The sequence below is a fragment of the Eretmochelys imbricata genome, chromosome 1 (assembly GCF_965152235.1).
Source record: "Eretmochelys imbricata isolate rEreImb1 chromosome 1, rEreImb1.hap1, whole genome shotgun sequence".
NCBI classification, from domain to species: domain Eukaryota; kingdom Metazoa; phylum Chordata; order Testudines; family Cheloniidae; genus Eretmochelys; species Eretmochelys imbricata.
The window spans coordinates 113,322,724-113,341,806 of record NC_135572.1 but is presented as its reverse complement, the minus strand read 5'-3'; the positions used below and the strand labels follow the sequence as shown (position 1 = coordinate 113,341,806).

Here is a 19,083-nt window from a genome sequence, read left to right as displayed (position 1 = left end):
ATATAACAATGAAACCATAACATATCCACTGGTATTTTAACAGGTTCAATGAACCCTCAATTCAGTTGCAACAACAGAATTGTGTTATGCAATGTGCAAATTGTAACAATTCTATCAACACTGTAACTGAACATAATAGAAAGAGCACCTGTTCGGATGCGTGAAATGTGGTGGCAGTTACGGTCACTGCAAGAACCAGGCTTGGTAATAACTCAAGGTTATAATTCAACATGTTCATAAAGACCACTAGTGTAAGTGTGCCGTCTCATGTTTTCAGTTATGGGATATACCCTGGCACCAAGCCTCAGGAATCTTCTAGAAAAGCAATGGTTGCTGGGAATGCATCCTTGAACATTCAAAGCAGAGGTTATAAGAAGTCAGAGAAGTCCCAATTACTGTCTCAGTTCCTTCCGCTAAAACCCCAAATTATTAAGAAAGCAGAATTCCAAGGAAGAGGAGATAGGTGAGCAAGTAGTATGAATATGCAGAATCAACATTTTTGAAGAACTAATTACAAGTAAGTACCCTTTCTTCCGTCCTCAAAGTTTCCTTTGCATACTCTCATTGGAGGAAATCTAGCTAGCAATACTATTTCCCCATTAATGTTGGTTGAGAAATAATGATTAAACAAGGACTGCATAGTAGTCCTTCCAAAGCAAGCATCAGATCTATGCTCCAAGTCAAAGAGAGTAGTGCTGCATAGATACGAACATAATTGCAAATAGCAGCATTGCAGTTTTCTGTTATGGAATCCGGTCATCTAGCTTAGCCCCAGGAGAGTGAGCCCTAAGACTTTTGAGTACTGTCACCCCACCATAACATGTCTCATTGCGAAGGTTAAGATTTTGTCACGGTTATTTTTAGTAAGTCACAGGCAGGTCACAGGCCATAACAAAACTTCAGGGAAGCCCATGGCCTGCCCGACTTTTACTAAAAACAACTGGGACAAAATGGGAAGGTGGGGGGTCCAGCACCCACCGCTGCTGTGCTCTGGGGGCCCTCTGCTGCCCAGGGCGGCTGGGAGCTGCAGGGGGGCCCCTGCTGTGGCTGGGAGCTGCAAGGCTAGCGGCTGGAAGCTGCAGGGCCCTACCAGCTGACAGCTTCAGCCACACTGCCCTGGGACAAAAGTGGAAAATGTCATGGAGATGTCTGGAAGTCACAGAATCTGACTTAATCTTAGCCTTACTCATTGTATAATCTAACCCCTTTCAACAGGTTTTGAGCAGAAATGCCATTCCATTTACAAAGCTACAAAAAGTTCAGACGGCTTCCTCCATACGCTGATTTTAGACAAACAGAAATTCAAAGCTGACATCAAGAACATCCAAACTAATTTCCCCATGGATGAGAATGTTTTTGAAATAAAGACAAAAGATTAATAGTCTGATTTAGTTGGAAATCAGACATTATTTTAGACAAGAATTATGAAGGAGCACAAAATGCAATAGTCTTATAGTATATAGGAGATATAGTAAATGAAGGAACAGCCAACAAAGCCTTCAGCTCATTTACTCTTCTCTCAGAAGTAGTTGTGATTAAAAGTGTTATGTACAGTGACAGTCATAGTAAAACAGTCTCTCAAAGGTTCAAAATGTGCATCCATTAACTATGTCAGCATTCAGTTGAAATCCCATATTTGGACAGATTTTTTTGAAAGGTATAGCTAGTGAAAAAGTATTATCCAGCCCTTTGAGGAAATTCGTGAGAGTGGGATGGCTGAAGACTTTCGATTTGTCAATAGGAGAGTACTCTGCCCAGATAGCAGACAGCTTCACTTACACTGACAACAAGAGGATGCTAAAGGACTTCAGACATAATAATAGATGAAATAGGGACAAAATATGGAGACAGGTTGTTATCTGCCATCCCCTGAGAAAGCTGTTTCTATTTCTGGGAGTAGCATTCCAATGGCTGAAGTTACCGAAAGACTAACCATCTAAATTAACCCCCCCCCCCCCCCGCCCAATTAAAAACTAAGAAAAATTTTCCAGGCACAGATTGAAGTGTAAGTGTGCACATCTTACACTTACACATCTGCAACTAGCCACACAAAAGCCAGTCAGGAAATTCTAAACTCAGCCTCAAATATTAAGTACCACAAGGGGGGCATTTGCGCCATCCAGAAGGCCAGAAGGTTCCTGGAGCTCGATAGCATTGGGTGGAAGTTTGAATCCCACATGTAGAATTATGCAGCTGTCACTCTAAAGAAGGACTTTGAATTCTGAGCAGATAATCTAAAATTTAGATTAGTGGGTTTTTTTTAACATTAAAGATTTGTTTTCTAAAAAAGAGAAAACTATGATCAATCACACAATCAAAGAAAGTTGTTTGCTGTGTTGGTCCCCGGATATTAGAGACACACGGTTGGTGAGGTAATATCTGTTATTGGACCAATGTCTGTTGGTGAAAGACAAGTTTTCGAGCTGACTCAGAGCTGAAGAAGAGCCCTATGTAAGCTTAAAAGCTTGTCTCTTTCACCATCAGACTTTGACCCAATAACAAATAATGTCTGCCTACAAATCAAACAAATGCAAGTCAGATTCATAGAAACATACAAAATAAATGTATTTTAAATTCACTGATACCAGTGATGATGGGACATTCTCCAAACATTGCATTTATATAAATAGTTTTTATATTTGCACAGGTTATGTGTTTAGTTGAAAGAGTATTCGCTGAATACCAGAAGCTGTATTTATTTCAATGTACAGTACCCTAGATACATGCTCAATCATGTATCGGTAGATTCCTTCACATAGGTGGAACATTGTACCTCCATGCATTGTTAAAGTTGGTAGTAAGCAGTGAATTGCGTGCATAGTATATTAATTTTCAAACTACCAGAACGTTTATAAAACAAACTTATTCAAACGCCTAAAAATCACTGATACCAAGTCTGACCGTTTAAAAGACAATGCCTTTTGAGTTATCTATGCAAAAAGCATTGGGAACAATTCTGTGAAGTGGGGAAAATGTTTTTCCTGCACATATCTCCCCAGTAATGGGGGGAATAGAGTTTTAAGAGATTTAAATCAATTATTTTTTACACAAAGGGTTTTAAACTGCTTAGCAACACCATCTTTTGGAGCAGCAGAAGACCCTCACCAATATAAAATGATGAAGGAATGTCAGTTATGTAGTACTTCTGAATATGGGAGGAAAATTCTTCCCTGCCTGCTGCAGATAATCATTTTATACTCTGAAGCATGACATTATCTTTTAAGTTACTCAAGTTAAAATAGCAGTGTTAGTAATTGTAAAATGATCTATCTTTTTTAAAATCTAGCTGGAGTATCTGTTTTCATGACCTCCATCAGTGGTAAATTCTACAAACTGAATATATTTTATATAAAGAAGTATTTTCATTCTAAATGGATTGTAAATTTAATCAAATTTTGGTACAGGACAAAAAAAGAAAGCAAATAACTATTTCCACACTATCACTTCCTGAGTCTGAATTCTAGTTGTTCAAAGTGATTATTAAATTACAATTTCTGTTGCTTTTACTTATGCAAAGCTGGAGGAACACACACTATAGTGACCTATAACAACTTACAGGATTATTTGGGTACAAATCCACCAATTTATGAGAAAGATAGAATAGCTCTGTATGGGTGAAAAAAAAAGAAAATTAAAGCATGTCAAACACTAACACATATTTTGGCCAATACACTTTTCTAAAGTAGCACTAAATCTTCTCATATTACAAACTGAAAATTAGTATATAAACTCAAATATTCCATTCTTTAAAGTCTCATTTCCAGCTGTTTCCAAAGACCTCCAAGCTCTTCTTTGGAAAGAGCATGGATAACTGTACAAACAGCTGGAAACAAGAAGCAGATGTCTAAGCTACACTATTGTAGTTGCCACAGGGATGTTGAGTACTTGTGAACAGCATCTTAACTGAACGGAAAAGAGATATATGTGATTGCAAATGGGACAGGAGCCAGCTTGTGAAACACTCTCTATTAAGATGAAGTTCACACTATGAAAGTTTGAAAACTTATGGCATACACAATAGATATGCTCACATATTTTGTGGTTCCAAGTAGCCACTTTTGAAAATTTCCCCCTATGTTTGTTTTTCATTGTTTGAAATAAAAAAGTTACATTTGCTAGGCTGTTGAACACATGTCAGAACTTAAGCAATAACAGGTTGGCTCACAGTACTGACTCATTGGCTGCACAGCCCAAGGGATAAGACACAGAGAAGACTGATAAAGGGTACAGGAATACCATTTACATGAGTTCTCTTCCCTGTGCAGCTCGCCAAATCCCTGTTGTGAGGGTTTTTTCCCTTTTCCCTCCCTCTTTATGGCCATCCTGTGGAAACTGCATGCAGAGGGTCAGATCTTTTCTGCTGGCTCAAGTCTAAGAGTTGTTGAGAAAACTTGGTTTTATTTTTAGAGGCTACCCTAAAGACAGCAGGAAAATAACCTAAGTGTCCTTTAAAAATAAAAACCTATATTTGACTCTGATCATATTAAAAATTTAGTCAATAATATTTCTCACCATTTGCTTTATTCAGCTCCACGAGTGTCCCTATGTGCACAGGTAAACAATTGGCATGGAAAGGATCTTTTTCCATTACTCTAAAAATACAAAAACAGCAAGGATTATTATAAAATAAAATGTTAAAATCATTTAATTGAGTTGGAGACAAATTACTGTTATATTATATAGTGAGCAATTAGCACTTTAAATCAATCTATAATAATCATGATCTCTTCACAAGTGGTCATTCCCTGATAGCATAATAAAGCCTAACCACACAACAGAACAATTAGAACTAATTTAGCTAAACAGATAAATTAACGAGAAATTCTGACAGATGAAACAGACATTAGGAAAACTGAATACAATTTCCATTATATTTGTTTCACACTTAGCTACCAAATGAATGCAGAGTATCTATTTTTCTGTCCATCCATCCTGTAGGACCCACAAGCTCTGGCTGGAACATAAGAAACCTTAATATATTCCCTTTTACTCTCTGCCCTCCTCAAATGGCCTTGCATCATGATAACCATCTCTCTTGTGAACAGGAATGCACAGCACCTTTCTACAGAACCCCTTACATCAAAGGCACTATTTTTAGATTCCAAGCACTGAAAAGGGAAACCCCATAACCATGTTTCAAGCTGCAACAGTTTAGTTTCCTTTTTTCAAATATCTGAGAGCATAGGAATTGCCCAGAGGAGCATTTAATGCCCTAAAATGTCCCAGAGTCTTTCATTATAGGAAGCCCAAAATTTTGCAAGGATTCAGACTTCTGAGGAGACTCCCACTGCAAAGGCTCAAAAGTCTGTCACAACTCTCCTTCTGACAAAAGGCAGCTGGACAAATCCCTGTGGAGTTCATAACGCACTCTCATGTTGAGCAGTGTAACGGGTGGAAAGAGGGTGCTAGAAAATGAACACAAGGGGTGAAATCCTGGCTCCACTGAAGTCAGTAGGAGCTTTGCTATTTGCCTCAGTGCGGCCATGATTTCACTCCAGGTGCTGCACTTCCCAACAGGGCTTAGTATTATGCCTCTGCAGTATTCCCAAACCATGCCAGTACTGGACTCAAGGTTGTATCCCATATGGCAATGTCTTGGCTTGGTTTGATCAACCAAAAGATTTACTATATTTTGAAATAAAAGCTAAAACTTTCAAATCTTCATTTCATAAGACAACTATTTTAAGAGGGCTCACCTGGAGAAAATGTAGGGATTAACATAAGGCAGCATTATATAAAGCTCAAGTATTTTGCTTTGTGCCACACAGTAAAACAAATGTACTTTTACAACGCCAAATGCTAGAGTCAACTGCATGTTTACTATAGATGAGATATTAGCTTGCAAAATATACATTAGACAACTGAGTCAATAATATATTTGGGTGAACTTGTGGTTATACAGAGTTTATTTCTGCATGCCATCTGAAAAGTAGCAAAATGAAAATTCAAATAAATATCAACGTTTTTTCATGTACTTACACAGAAGTAAGCTTGTAGCACATTTTGAAGTCACAGTTATAATAATGCCTTTCAGCTAAGGACACTACTACATCCAGATTGTCCTGAAGACCATCTACAGATTCAGGAATTATTGTTTCACTTGGCTTATTATACTGAAAAACATAATTGTAACATAAATATGATATAAAATGGGAAAACCCAAGCATCGTTCTATCAATATTTGTTTTTAGTTCTGAAAATGATAATTTAAGGACCTCTGAACCTCAAAATTTTGACTCCATATAAAAAGCCAATATTGAGTATAAAACTGTAACTTTTAGGTAATGCATTTCTTTATGACACATTTGGCATAAGCAACTTCCAAAAATGAAAGATATTTGACTGTCAGAATTTGAAGGAGTGTCTCCGAAAAGGACGCAATGCTGTGAGTGTCATAGCACTAACTGGTTTCAGAGTAGCAGCCGTGTTAGTCTGTATTCGCAAAAAGAAAAGGAGTAAGCTTTCGTGAGCTACAGCCTATGCTCAGATAAATTGGTTAGTCTCTAAGGTGACACAAGTACTCCTTTTCTTATAGCACTAACTGTTCCATGCTGGCCTATGCTACAACGTTATCTCCAGAAAAAAGCATTTTGGAAGCAATGCATTTAAAGTTAGCCAGAATTAGAGGGTTCCATTAAGTAAGGCTATAATATACATTAAAGGAAATGTATACGAAATTGTTACACACTTCTATTAATGGAGAGCTATAATGGCAATTAGGTCATAACACCATAAAAAAGAATTTTTAAATTATATTTTTGAAGCTAAGGACAAAAACAGTTTTGTATGATACTTACATATGAAGTCAAGATTTCCATAGGATTAATCAGATTTTTACCTTTTTCAGTTTGTTCTCAAACAGAAAATGAAGCAATTCTTGTTCTTCTTCTGTACACTGTTTACCAAGAGGTAGAGATTCAAGAAGCTCTTTTTCTGTGTTAATTAAAAAATATGAACCTGGGGTAAACTATGTTTGAAGTAAACAAAAAAATAAAATTCAACAAGTTGTAAAGAACTGATTTTCATTGAACGCAAGGGCTGTGAAAAGTTTTGTGATGTCCACCCCAATACCACAAAGAAAACAGCACATCATAAATACACCAAACGTGACTGACTGCACTCTGCTATGATAATACTGAGAGATATGGAAGTAAATGACTGAATCTTCTTTGTTTTCAGTCCCTCTTTTTCTACAATTCTAAATTAAAGTTAACATAAAGATGGAGTATCACAGCCTACTGTTTTATACTTATGCTGTAAGCTAAGGTTGTTCACTGAAATGCAAAATGTTGTCTAAAGCAAGGATTCACAACATTTTGGCATCCACGATGCCAAATCCAACTGTGGTTTCTTGCCATAAGCTACCCAAATCCCACAATCCTTTTTTGCTTCAAAAGAGATCACCTAAAAAAAGGCTGCTAACTCTGAGTAGGGAGCACTGGGGCTGCAGGAGGTACTAATTAGGAGGTGGAAGGGCTGCTTGCTATCTTGCTCCTAGCGCCTGGAAGATTTTATTGATTATCAGTTTATGAGACCCATTGGTCATACCCTCATGACCCACCCGTTGGTTGTGCTCAACATGTTGAGAAACACTGGTGGTTATTTTTCCTGAAACCTACAGCTTAAATGATTAACAGTTTTTGCCCATTTAACATAAGCAAAGAGTTGCTAATATTTGGGCATGGAATATTCTCTCAAAGTAATTTCAAACTGATTATTCTAACTTTCATCTACTGGACAAAATGTATGGTGAAACTGGAGATGATTTCATTTATATTTGAGAAACAAACACCGCTAATCCAAACCTTCTTGTGCTGTTAGCATATGGTGTGATGTTAAAAAGTCAAATGCTTCAAAGCAGTAAACATCAAGCTTCAAGGCTTCTTTGTAGCTGTACGTGGCCAGGGTTCTATTATCCAGAGCATCATAGATCTTCCCTCGCAAAAGGCAAATAGAACTCTTGATCTAGTGATGGAAAAGCAGGGCTGGAGGTCAGACACTGAATCAATGTATATAATTTGGTTTTGAGCACAAATGAAATGGACTACCTGAAAAGTAAAAAGCATTTCATATATGATGGAATCTGGTTTTTAAATACTGCCTTGATATATAACATTGTTACTAATAATCTAAAACCAAAATGAATACTACATTAAGCTGTCTACAGCCAAACATTAACAAGAATTGGTTAAATACATGACAAAAATAAGTAGACTAATATGCAATAATTCAAACAAAAGCCCTGGAGGGTTATTAAAGAGAGCACTAATTCTACTATACTGTTTCACAACCGGAAGATAACCTCTTTTATTACAGCCCAAATTGTCTTAACTTTTCAGTTTCGCTCTGGTGTTTCTTGAGAAACCTATGAGTAATACCAGAAGCAGTGGAGATATGTCTGTCACTCAAGAGGATGGCACGCTTTATGTTCACATCTGAAATATTACCACTGAAACCACAATTAAAATTAAATCTTAAATCCTAGAGAAGTTGATGGTTCAGCCCATGATGGTACTCCAGCTCCCCAAGGGCAACTTCCTAATTGCTACTGCAAGCAGGTAAGTGACATTAAATGCTAGTATTTAAGGGTCTGTCTACACTTGGAGTTTTACACTTTAAATGCACACGCTAACTTAATCCAAATTAATACTCAAGTGTAGTCAAGCAATGCCCCATTGACAGAAGCAATGAAGGCCAGGTCTACACTAAAAAGTTAGGTCAACATAACTGTGTTGCACGGGGTAATGAAAAATCCACCCTTGCATGATGTAGTTATGTCAATCTAACCCCTGGTGTAGACAGTGCTAGGTTGATGGAAGAATTCTCCACTGACCTAACTACACAAGCATAGTTTGACTTCTATAGTTGGGGGGACAGCTCCAGTCAGGCCAATGGGGCCATGCATGGGCAGGCAAATTCTGCACCTGCCTGAGGCTTGCAGTTTGGGGTGGGCTGGGGAGGGGGGCAACACACCGCCTGCCCCCCCACCCCAACTATGCCCATACCTAGCTATTGCCTCTCAAGGAAGTGAATTAACTACAGTGTGGTAGAAACCCTCCCATCGCTGTAGTGAGTGCCTACAATGAAGTGCTACAGCAGTTCAGTTGCAGCTGTGCTGCTGCCTTCCTAATGAAGACACAGCAAGTGTGTGACGGGGTGGACTAGGCTCTGAGGCCCCCTGCTGGAGACCTTGTGGCCCTGCTACACCCCTCCCCAGAAAAGGGCAGTAGAGAGGTCCTTCAAGCTACCTAGAGCAGCTGTGTGGGAAGTAGCCAATCAGGGCCCAGTAGGCTAGTATAAGAAGAGCTGCAGGGCCAGAGTGAGTTCAGTTCCTTGCTAGAGCTGAAGGAGTGTGGATGGTGTGTGGCTGGCTGAGGGAGCTGCAGGACCTCAACTGAGGTAGTGCTGCTAGAAGCCGGGAAGAGTGAGAAGGAGCCCTGAGCTGGTTGCAGGGATTCCATCTGGAAAAGGCCCTGAGACAAGGGTGAAGACAGCACAGGACAGTGGGGAAGTAGCTCAGGAAATTACAGCAGCAGTGTGATTTAGATAAAGGGACACAGCGACAGCTGCTATCTACAGGTCCCTGGGTTGGGACCTAGAATAGTGAGTGGGCCCGGGGCCCGCTAACGCCCTATTAGTCACTAGGGGAAGTGGCCTGAACATTGAGGCACCCCAGAGGGGGAACTGAACTGTAGTGGCCCAACTGAAGAGCTAGGGCCAGAAAGGCCTTCAGAGAGCAAAGACATTGCCTCCAGGGAAGGAGCCCTGGGGCACTGCTCTATTCTGGAGCACGGACAAACAGAAAGACATTACAGAGGGCACTGAGAGAGGGGTTTGCTTTGATTTTATCTCACAGACAGACAGTGTATGACTTGGCCAGATGGCTCAATCAGTGAAGACCCACCACAAACAGGTAGAGAGAGTGCAGGCACACGCACTCGGCCAGCAGGTGCTCGCGAGAGGTGAGTGCAAATCCGTTACACAGTGTTAACGCCTCATTACAATATTTAAAAGGCAGAGGAAATTCATTCCCTTATTGTTATTTATCTCCAAGAATCTGCAGTCCAACTGAAAGAGATGACAGTTTACATTGTCAAGGCTCGAATCATATCTGGAAGACCTAGAATTTATTTATTTTAAAACTGAAATAGATTACACAGAACTCCCTAGAAATTCTCAATTATTAATTCTGAGCAAGCAGTTGCACAACACTAGTAATAGTGACAAACCAGGATTATCATTTAATGTAGACAATAATAAAGGCAGCTAGTAATATAGATTGCTGACTAAATGGAGAAAAAACATAATACTTCTGGAATAAATATTCATTATCCTATAATAAAAGTCAAACACACATTCAATTTCAAGTCCAGATGCCAAAGACATTGCTTTCTGATAAATCCCTGTATAATATTAACGTTCTTCTTCAACCATGAAAACATCATGTTTTGAAAATGCTACCTACAGAGGATTGTGACATCTCCCAGTCACTGGTAGAGTCTTTCAACCCACTTTCATCCTTCAAGTATTTTTCAAATAGTCTTTTGTTGATTGGCTCTTCCATGTCAAGAATATCAAGAGCCTGTTGATGCTCTTTTGCAGCATACTACAGAGAAAAACAAGGGTAAGATGTTAAGCATTTAAAATTAAAACACCAATAATTAGACTATGGCAAGTAAAAATTATAGAGTTGGTAGGCCAAGCCACTCCACATTTCAGCATATCTTTATTTAGATGTATATCAGTTTACCATCATAATCTAACTGTAGTGGGAGGGCCTGGTCTCCCTCCCTGACGGGGAGAGAGCTGCAACCACCTCCTGGTGGGCAGAGCTGGGAAACCTGAGACCACACTGCCAGAAGCAGAGGGGCAGGACAGGAACCAGAAATATAAAAGGCAGGCCTTCTGACACAGTTGGAGGAGAACTGCCGGAGAAGCAGGACATCTCCCTCACACACCCACTGCCGGAGCTCAGAGCTGACAGAGGCTGCTACAGCGCCAGAGACATGGAGGGACTGCCGGAGCTGCCAGGCACCAGGGACACCGAGGAACTGTTGGGGCTGCCACTAGTCTTTTACCTCAGTGAGACGAATGACCCCAGAACCCAGGTACTCCCTGAATGGGAGTGTAGGAAGGAGCCCAGGGAAGCCAAATAGGGTTTGGTTGCATAACTGACTGCAAGCGTGTTGCAGACAGACTCCCCGCTGACCCAGTGGTGGACCACTCTGCCACTGTTAAGGCCCTGAGCTGGGATGCCGTGGAGTCAGGTGGACCTGCGTCCCCCTACCCTCCCTGCCACCCCAACCTTGGAGGTGGCAGCCTCCCCACCTTTGGGCCAAGAGGCCTGCGTAGGTCTGACGTTCACCCGAGCTAGGACGCTAGATGGGTTTTCTGTCTGCCCCGCCAGAGAGCTGATCCCCCTAGACTGCTTAATTTTTGGCTGCACACCCTGGCTGAGGCTCAGACTCAGTTGCTGGCTGGCCTAAAGGCTTGGGCCCACTAACTGTCAGCTAATTCCCCTGTGAACTGAGTCACCCCCGAGGCATTGTAGCGAGGGGGCGTGGTCTCCCTCCCTGACAGACCACCTTACACTAACAGGTTTCAGAGTAACAGCCGTGTTAGTCTGTATTCGCAAAAAGAAAAGGAGTACTTGTGGCACCTTAGAGATTAACCAATTTATTTGAGCATAAGCTTTCGTGAGCTACAGCTCACTTCATCGGAGGCAACTACAATTACACTAACAATTCACAATATTTCAGTATTGCTCAACCAAACATTTGGAAAATAAATACCTGCAGAATGATCATACAGCCTAGTATTATGTGATCACAGAAGTATACAAACCTACCTTAAAATGCATTAAGATAGGATTTTCTATCATTTGTTACAATTAGGAATGTTGTGCGATTAAAAAGATTAATCGTTCTGTTAAACGGTAATAGAGTACCATTTATGTAAATAGTTATGGATATCTTCTACATTTTCAAATATATTGATTTCAGTTACAACACAGAATACAAAGTGTACAGTGCTCACTTTATATTTATTTTTTATTATAAGTATTTGCACTGTAAAAAACAAAAGTAATAGTATTTTTCAATTCACCTAATACAAGTACTGAAGCGTAATCTCTTTATCATGAAAGTTGCGCTTACAAATGTAGAATTATGTACAAATGCACTAAAGATTCATATGTACCATCATGCTTCAACCACCATTTCTAGGGACATGCGTCCATGCTGATGGCAGGTTCTGCTCCAAAACCATCCAAAGCAGTGCGGCCTGATGCATGTTCATTTTCATCATCTGAGTCTGATGCCACCAGCAGAACGCTGATTTTCTTTTTTGGTGGTTTGGGTTCTGTAGTTTCCGCATCGGAGTGTTGCTCTTTTAAGACTTCTGAAAGCATGCTCTACACCTCGTCCCTCTGAGATTTTGGAAGGCATCTCAGATTCTTAAACCTTGGGTCTAGTGCTGTAGCTATCTTTAGAAATCTCACATTGGTACCTTCTTTGCGTTTTGTCAAATCTACAGTGAAAGTGTTCTTAAAACAAACGTGCTGGGTCATCATCAGAGATTGCTATAATATGAAATATATGGCAGAATACAGGTAAAACAGAGTAGGAGATATACAATTCTCCTCCAAGGAGTTCAGTCACAAATTTAATTAATGCATTATTTTTTTAACGAGCATCAGCAGCATGGAAGCATGTCCTCTGTAATGGTGGCCGAAGCATGAAGGGACATACAAACGTTTAGCATATCTGGCACGTAAATACCTTGCAATGCCAGCTACAAAAGTGTCATGCGAACAGCTGTTCTCACTTTTAGGTTATATTGTAAACAAGAAGCGGGCAGCATTATCTCCTGCAAATGTAAACAAACTTGTTTGTCTTAGTGATTGGCTGAACAAGAAGTAGGACTGAGTGGACTTTTAAGCGCTACAGTTTTACAATTTTTTTGTTACAATAACTGCACTCAAAAACAAAACAATCTACATTTGTAAGTTGCACTTTCACCATAAAAAGATTGCACTACAGTACTTGTATGAGGTGAACTGAAAAATACTATTTCTTTTGTTTGCCATTTTTACAGTGTGAATATTTGTAATAAAAAACAACCATACAAATTGAGCACTGTCTACTTCGTATACTGTGTTGTAATTGAAATCAATATATTTGAAAAATGTAGAAAAACATCAGAAAAAGTTAATAAATTTCAATTTGTATTCTATTAACACTGCAATTAAAAGCAATTTTTTTAAAATCAAGATTAATTTTTTCCAGTTAACTGCGATTAATCGACAGCCTGAGTTACAATCAATCAAAATACATGCTGTTCCATTTATTTTTCTCATCCTCCAGACAATTTTATTTCTTTGGTTGCACTTTGTTTAGATAGCACTTTCCATCCAGAAGGGACCGAAAGCATACTGCGACTACATACTTATAGCACCAATAAAACAAAGCTACCTGTGGGGCAGAATTCAGCAACCAACCAGAATAAACCACACTATACATTATTAGGGAGGAGGAAAATTCTGGAGCATGGACAACATGTTCTAAAGAAAGTGTCCTGGGACCTATAGAACCCTTGCTGAGCAGCCAGAAATTTGTTGTTCTTTGGTCTCATTCAAGAGACCTACATGCTACTAGTGTGGGAATTCTACGCCAAAAAAATTAAAATTCTGCGCACAATATTTTAAAATTCTTCAAATTTTATTTGGCAAAATAACTCTATATAATCACACCAGTTTCAATTATTTTGTTAATTTATTTCAAAATACCTGTCAGCAAGTATGTTTGTAACAATACAGACACAAAAAATTTCCCCCCAGGAGTAGACAGTAAAAGAAATGCCTATGACAACCCAGTTTCTGTTTCTCTGCCCCCACACCCTGAGCCCGGCCAGCAGGTCAGACACCCACAACCCCTCCCCCGCAATGGCCAGCCATGGGGCCCCCCTAGTCCATGGGGCACCCCCTCTAGAGCCCAGCTGTGGGCCCCCCCAGCCCAGACACCCGTACCCCTTCCCCCCCCCCCAGAGCCCAGCTGTGGCCCCCCCCAGCCCAGACACCTGCCCCCCTACCCCTCAGAGCCCAGGGATCCAGAGGATGAAACAGCCTGATGCTGGGTCCCAGCCTTGTGTGGAGTTTCCTGAGCGCCGCCATCTCCTTCCCTCAGGGCATGCGGGGAACTGCAGCTGCCAGGAACCCTCTAGCTCCCTCCCTATCCCCCCAACAACCTCTTCTATGTGCGAGCTGGTCTCTGCCAGGTCCCCTAGTGGCGGCCAGCAGCTCTGCAGCCCATTTCTGTGGCAGAAAGGAAATTCTGCATACACAATATTAATTTCTGCAAAATTCTGCATTGCACAGTGGTGCAGAATTCCCCCAGGAGTAACACACAGCATGTTGCATGGAACTCAGTTTACCCATCTTACAAGGATGAGGGAATAAGTCTTCTCTCACAGGATTTGAACCTGTAGTTCCAGTGAGTATAAGCGTTTCAATCCCCAAATTTAGACCTCTAAATATTCCCCTTCTAGCGTAAAGTGTGCCATATGTGGTTTGCGTATTTACGTAGCATGCTTTGTTTAGTTTGATTTTATCCAATATAAACTAAAATATATACTTACATGACATCTAGCAGCAAGGTATCGACATGCTTCATACAACTAAGAGAAATAAAGAGGTTTGAAATATACTTATCAAGGAAGCTACAAACAAAACTCCCTAGTATTAACAGCAAAAAGCTATTACTCCTACATCAATGTCTGTTCTTCTTCTGACTAAAGATTTCTTTCTTACTACCCCAAATCATTCTCTCAAGTCTCTAACTCTTGAGGAAGACAGGAAATGGGGAAACCTCAACACATCATCCTGTCTCCTTAACCCTATCTTATCCCCTCCATTTCCCTTATGCTGACATACTCTTTCCCTATGACCCTTCCCCTACAAGCACTCTCTTATACACCACCCTATTTTCTTCCTATCTTTTGACTTTAGTCATAGGGCATGTAATCTACCCAAACTGCTAGATTCCCTCGACTCTCTCTCCTTTATCTCCTCCAGTGTGGTTCATCCTTTCCACCTCAGCAAAACTTCCCTGACCAAAATCACTAATGACCTTCTATCCCAGTTTGTAAATTTCTTCTATACTATATTAATTTGAACCTCTCCAACTCGGGTGGCACTTCCTCTTCTTTTGATTTCCACAATTCTAGTTCAAGTGGGAGGAGAACTAGAACAGCACACAGTCCCTTCCCTAAATCTATTGGTCGCCGCACATGTCAGCCCTTGGCCCTTTTCTCTTCTCTATATATCATTCTCTCACCATGCCTTACATTATGCAGTTTACGTAACCACTCTTCCTTTAAATCTGGATTGTTAGCTCTGAAGGTAAAGAACCTATAGTGCATTTAGCACAGTTCACCTGCTATTTAGCACCAGGTATAGCACTATGGTTCTAAATAAATAAAAAAAGTATTATTTCTTGTTTGAAATTACTTACCTTATCTAGCTTGCGTGATCGAAGGGCATGTGCTGCCCTATGATACTGAGCTGTCAGGTAGAGACATTGGGCCAGCCAATAGATGTCCTGAGGTTCCTCTAAAAATATATATATATATTTTATATATATATATAATCCCATTAAGTACAATCCTAAAACACATGTTTTTATCATAATTTTGTATGGCATAGACATTTTCAGGTCATTAAAAAGATCTCCGTATACTGCTCTTCGTCAAAACTAGTCATTTCAAGAAATTGCTCTAAAAATAAAATGCATCTCTTTGGACATCTCAGAAATAAGAAATTTTAAGAATTAAATCAAACCCTAACACTAAGACTGTATGCACTATCAGCAGCAAACAAGGATGTAAAAAAAAAAAATCTACCACCAGTCTGCATACCATAAGTAACAGAGGGAAATAAAATTGATGTGGAAAAGAGAAAAATAACATCTGTATGCTATAGGGGACTCCACACTTTGAATGCACTAACAGCAGAAAACACACTTTTAACCTTTTTATCTTTCAAAGTTTGTGCAGAAATTAGTGCCTGCAAAAGCAAAATATTATTTTCAAGTTCTAGAAGTGTGACAATTAGGTCCTGATCCCAAAACTTATGCATGTGCTTAACTTTACACACTGTGAGTAATCCCATTTGAAGGATCAGGTACTTAGTAAGTAATAAGGCCATTGCAAAAAAGATATAAAGAGCAGGTAAGGAAATACTCCAAAATCTAAACATGGACAAATAATTTGGTCCAGGTGACATGCACTTACCGAAAACTATATTTAAAGAGAGTCATGATGCACTGAGAGAGTCTTCAATATTGAAGAAAAGTAAAAATGATTTAAAAGGAAAGAAAAGTTACCCTATCAATTGCTACCCCATAAATCCAATAGACCAGGTGTGGCCAAACTGTGGCTCTTTTACAGTTAAAGTGTGGCCCCCGAAGCCCTCACTGCACCCCCATTCTCCGCCTACCAGGCTGGGGAGGAGCTCAAGGCTTCTGCCCTGCAGCCGCATGATGGGCTAGGGGCCTCTGCCAGAGATGACTGGTGCCTGCTGAGAGTGGGGGAGGGGACAAAATTTAAAGCCCACCCCCCACAACAGCTTGAGTCATACCGCCCTCTTACCCTCAGTGGCTCCTCCCTGCAGCTCCCAGGTGTTAGCTTTGCATGGAGAGGCAGTGGCAAACAGGTGGGAGCTGCAGGGAGGGGTCACTACTTTAGCTCCAAGGGAGAGGCAGCAGCAAAAGTAGTAGCTCTCCCTGCTTCTCCCAGCTGTTTGCCACTGCCTCTCCCCACAGTTGCAGCTCCCAGCTTACAGACTCTAGGAGCTGCCATGCAAGAAGGGGGCCCAGTGGCCCCATGTGACAGAGCGGGACCAGCAAACCCTGGCAAAAATCTGGGGGGCATCCCCATGTACCCTCCCCACACATCTCCTCTTGCATCTGCCCAGTGTAGATGGGGGTCTTTCCATGGGGTGTGCCTGCTGGGGCTTGGGGCTTCAGCTTTCTGAAGACTGTCATATGTGGCTCGGAGGGTCAGTAAGTTTGGCCACCACTGAAACAGACTAAGCACTAGAAGAGGTACTGCGGAAACAATCTTGCATTGGCAGTGGACTGGACTAAATTATAAAAATTAATTATTTTTAATTTCAGTGTTTATGAATCTGCAAAAAGGTTCTTGCAAGTAATAGAGATTTCTCCAAGTGGAAGGAGTTGACGCTCCATGCATTTCCAAGCCCTGAAGGACAGAATGTTTTTCAGCCTGGGAAAGAGGCTTTGTTCCTGCACTAGTAGTTAGAGTACATTTTTCAAGCACAGGTGTCAAACATGCATGAATGCTGAATTGCACACTATCTAATCTAGCAGATCAAAAATCTAATGCTCTACTTGGGTAGATGGTATTGCAGAGAGGCTCACAACAATATTAAATATAAAATGGAACCTCAACAATATACAAGAAGCTGAATAAATTATCGCAGGTAAAAGTTTTCATGAAACTAATATTTTAAATTAAGTGAAATAAAACGTAACGATTACTTACCATGAGACAGTGAAGCAACTTTGTCTGCCCAAAACAAGGCACTTTGATACTGTTGCTGGAAAAGAATGTTAGAAATGTTAGGGTTTGTTTATTTAAATATATTATTTAGCTTCATATGTCTTGCTATTACTAAAGGTGGAGCATAACTCCAGAGTCTTCATTGGTGACTACCTAAGCTACCTTAAAAAAACAAAAACAAAAACCTTGAGTTAACTGATTGCCAAATAAGTCAAAGTAGTTAACATGTTTGTAAAGACTTCTTAGGGCACTCCCCAAACATTTATGATTTGCCCTAAATTGAGGCAGGGGGCTTTACTGTGAATCCTGGGAATAGGAGAGATGGAAGAATAGCATTTGATTATAATGGAGAGCCAGCTCTGCTACAGATAAGATTAAGAGTTGCTTTCTATTTAAAGGGAAACTCTTCAACATGCCCAAAAATCTGCATGGTTATTCATATTGCCTTCAAATTTGGTGCGTCTTATGGGGCAGAGGGTTGGGTTAATGATCCAAATTTGGGGTCTTTTACCAAGCAGTTTGAGAAATGGTTCCCCAAACAACAAAGCTTTTCTTAGGGTTGACAGATTCTACCAGTGCTTTTTGTGCACACCTCGGTCAAACCATGGGTCTCAATCACTTAACATTGACGCAGTTAGTGTAGGGCACTTTGGGGAAGCAATATTGGAAACACTATTCAACAAAGAGTCCTGTTCTACAGTCAGGTGCAAGCCTAATGCTCATGCACTAAATGGATTTGTCCAGGCATGTGCAGAGCGCCTGAGAGACTGTAAACCAGACATGACACTCAGGACCCGTGTAACTCAAGAAGACATGCTATGGCCACTGAACATGAGCAATACCCAGTCACTATAAATTCAAACCCAACTCTAGCAGAAGTCTGAAAATGAAATTTAGACATGCTCTGTCAGAGGGTATTGTTTGGGGGAGAGGAGAACTTAATCAGACTACTGTTGAAAATTCAGAACACATTCAAACTATTTTAAAAAAAATGATACAGTCCAATGCTTGCTAGGAAAGGAGGAGGAATGAGGGTTTGAGCCATGCTTGAATACTGTTTTGGCATTTGTTGGGGGAGTAGGAACAGCATTCTGATACTTCTGACACGGTTTCCCCACTCCAGAAGGAGAAATGACATCTCAGTAACTGCCATTTCTCCTTCTGGAGTGATCCTGGAAACAGAAGAAGTGGAGAAGGAGGTGGGTGATATGGAGGTGGCTGGCATGGCATGTGGGAGGCATTGGGGCAAAGGGTGTCTCTCAGCCCCAGATTCTCCTCTGACACTTATTCTACTCCACAGGAAACACCACGTCTGCTAAAACTTAAAACCCTTTTACAGTCACTTTACCCTTATGTACATAATGCGTTACCTAGGGAGGTGGTAGAATCTCCTTCCTTAGAAGTTTTTAAGGTCAGGCTTGACAAAGCCCTGGCTGGGATGATTTAATTGGGGATTGGTCCTGCTTAGAGAAGGGGGTTGGTCTAGATGACCTCCTGAGGTCCCTT

General features: G+C 40.6%; 1 protein-coding gene across 3 annotated transcripts in view; it reads right to left on the bottom strand.

The window, feature by feature from the left end:
- Positions 1 to 19,083, bottom strand: part of CDC16 (cell division cycle 16) — a 64,138-nt gene that overhangs the window by 40,483 nt on the left and 4,572 nt on the right. For all 3 annotated transcript variants that reach the window (XM_077814048.1, XM_077814057.1, XM_077814067.1), the window contains 9 exons: positions 17,560 to 17,614; positions 15,510 to 15,607; positions 14,635 to 14,673; positions 10,466 to 10,606; positions 7,806 to 7,965; positions 6,839 to 6,933; positions 5,980 to 6,113; positions 4,513 to 4,592; positions 3,557 to 3,606 (listed from right to left, as the gene is read on the bottom strand). In XM_077814048.1, coding sequence (XP_077670174.1) covers positions 3,557 to 3,606; positions 4,513 to 4,592; positions 5,980 to 6,113; positions 6,839 to 6,933; positions 7,806 to 7,965; positions 10,466 to 10,606; positions 14,635 to 14,673; positions 15,510 to 15,607; positions 17,560 to 17,614 — 852 coding nt within the window. The remainder of the gene's footprint in view (positions 1 to 3,556; positions 3,607 to 4,512; positions 4,593 to 5,979; positions 6,114 to 6,838; positions 6,934 to 7,805; positions 7,966 to 10,465; positions 10,607 to 14,634; positions 14,674 to 15,509; positions 15,608 to 17,559; positions 17,615 to 19,083) is intronic.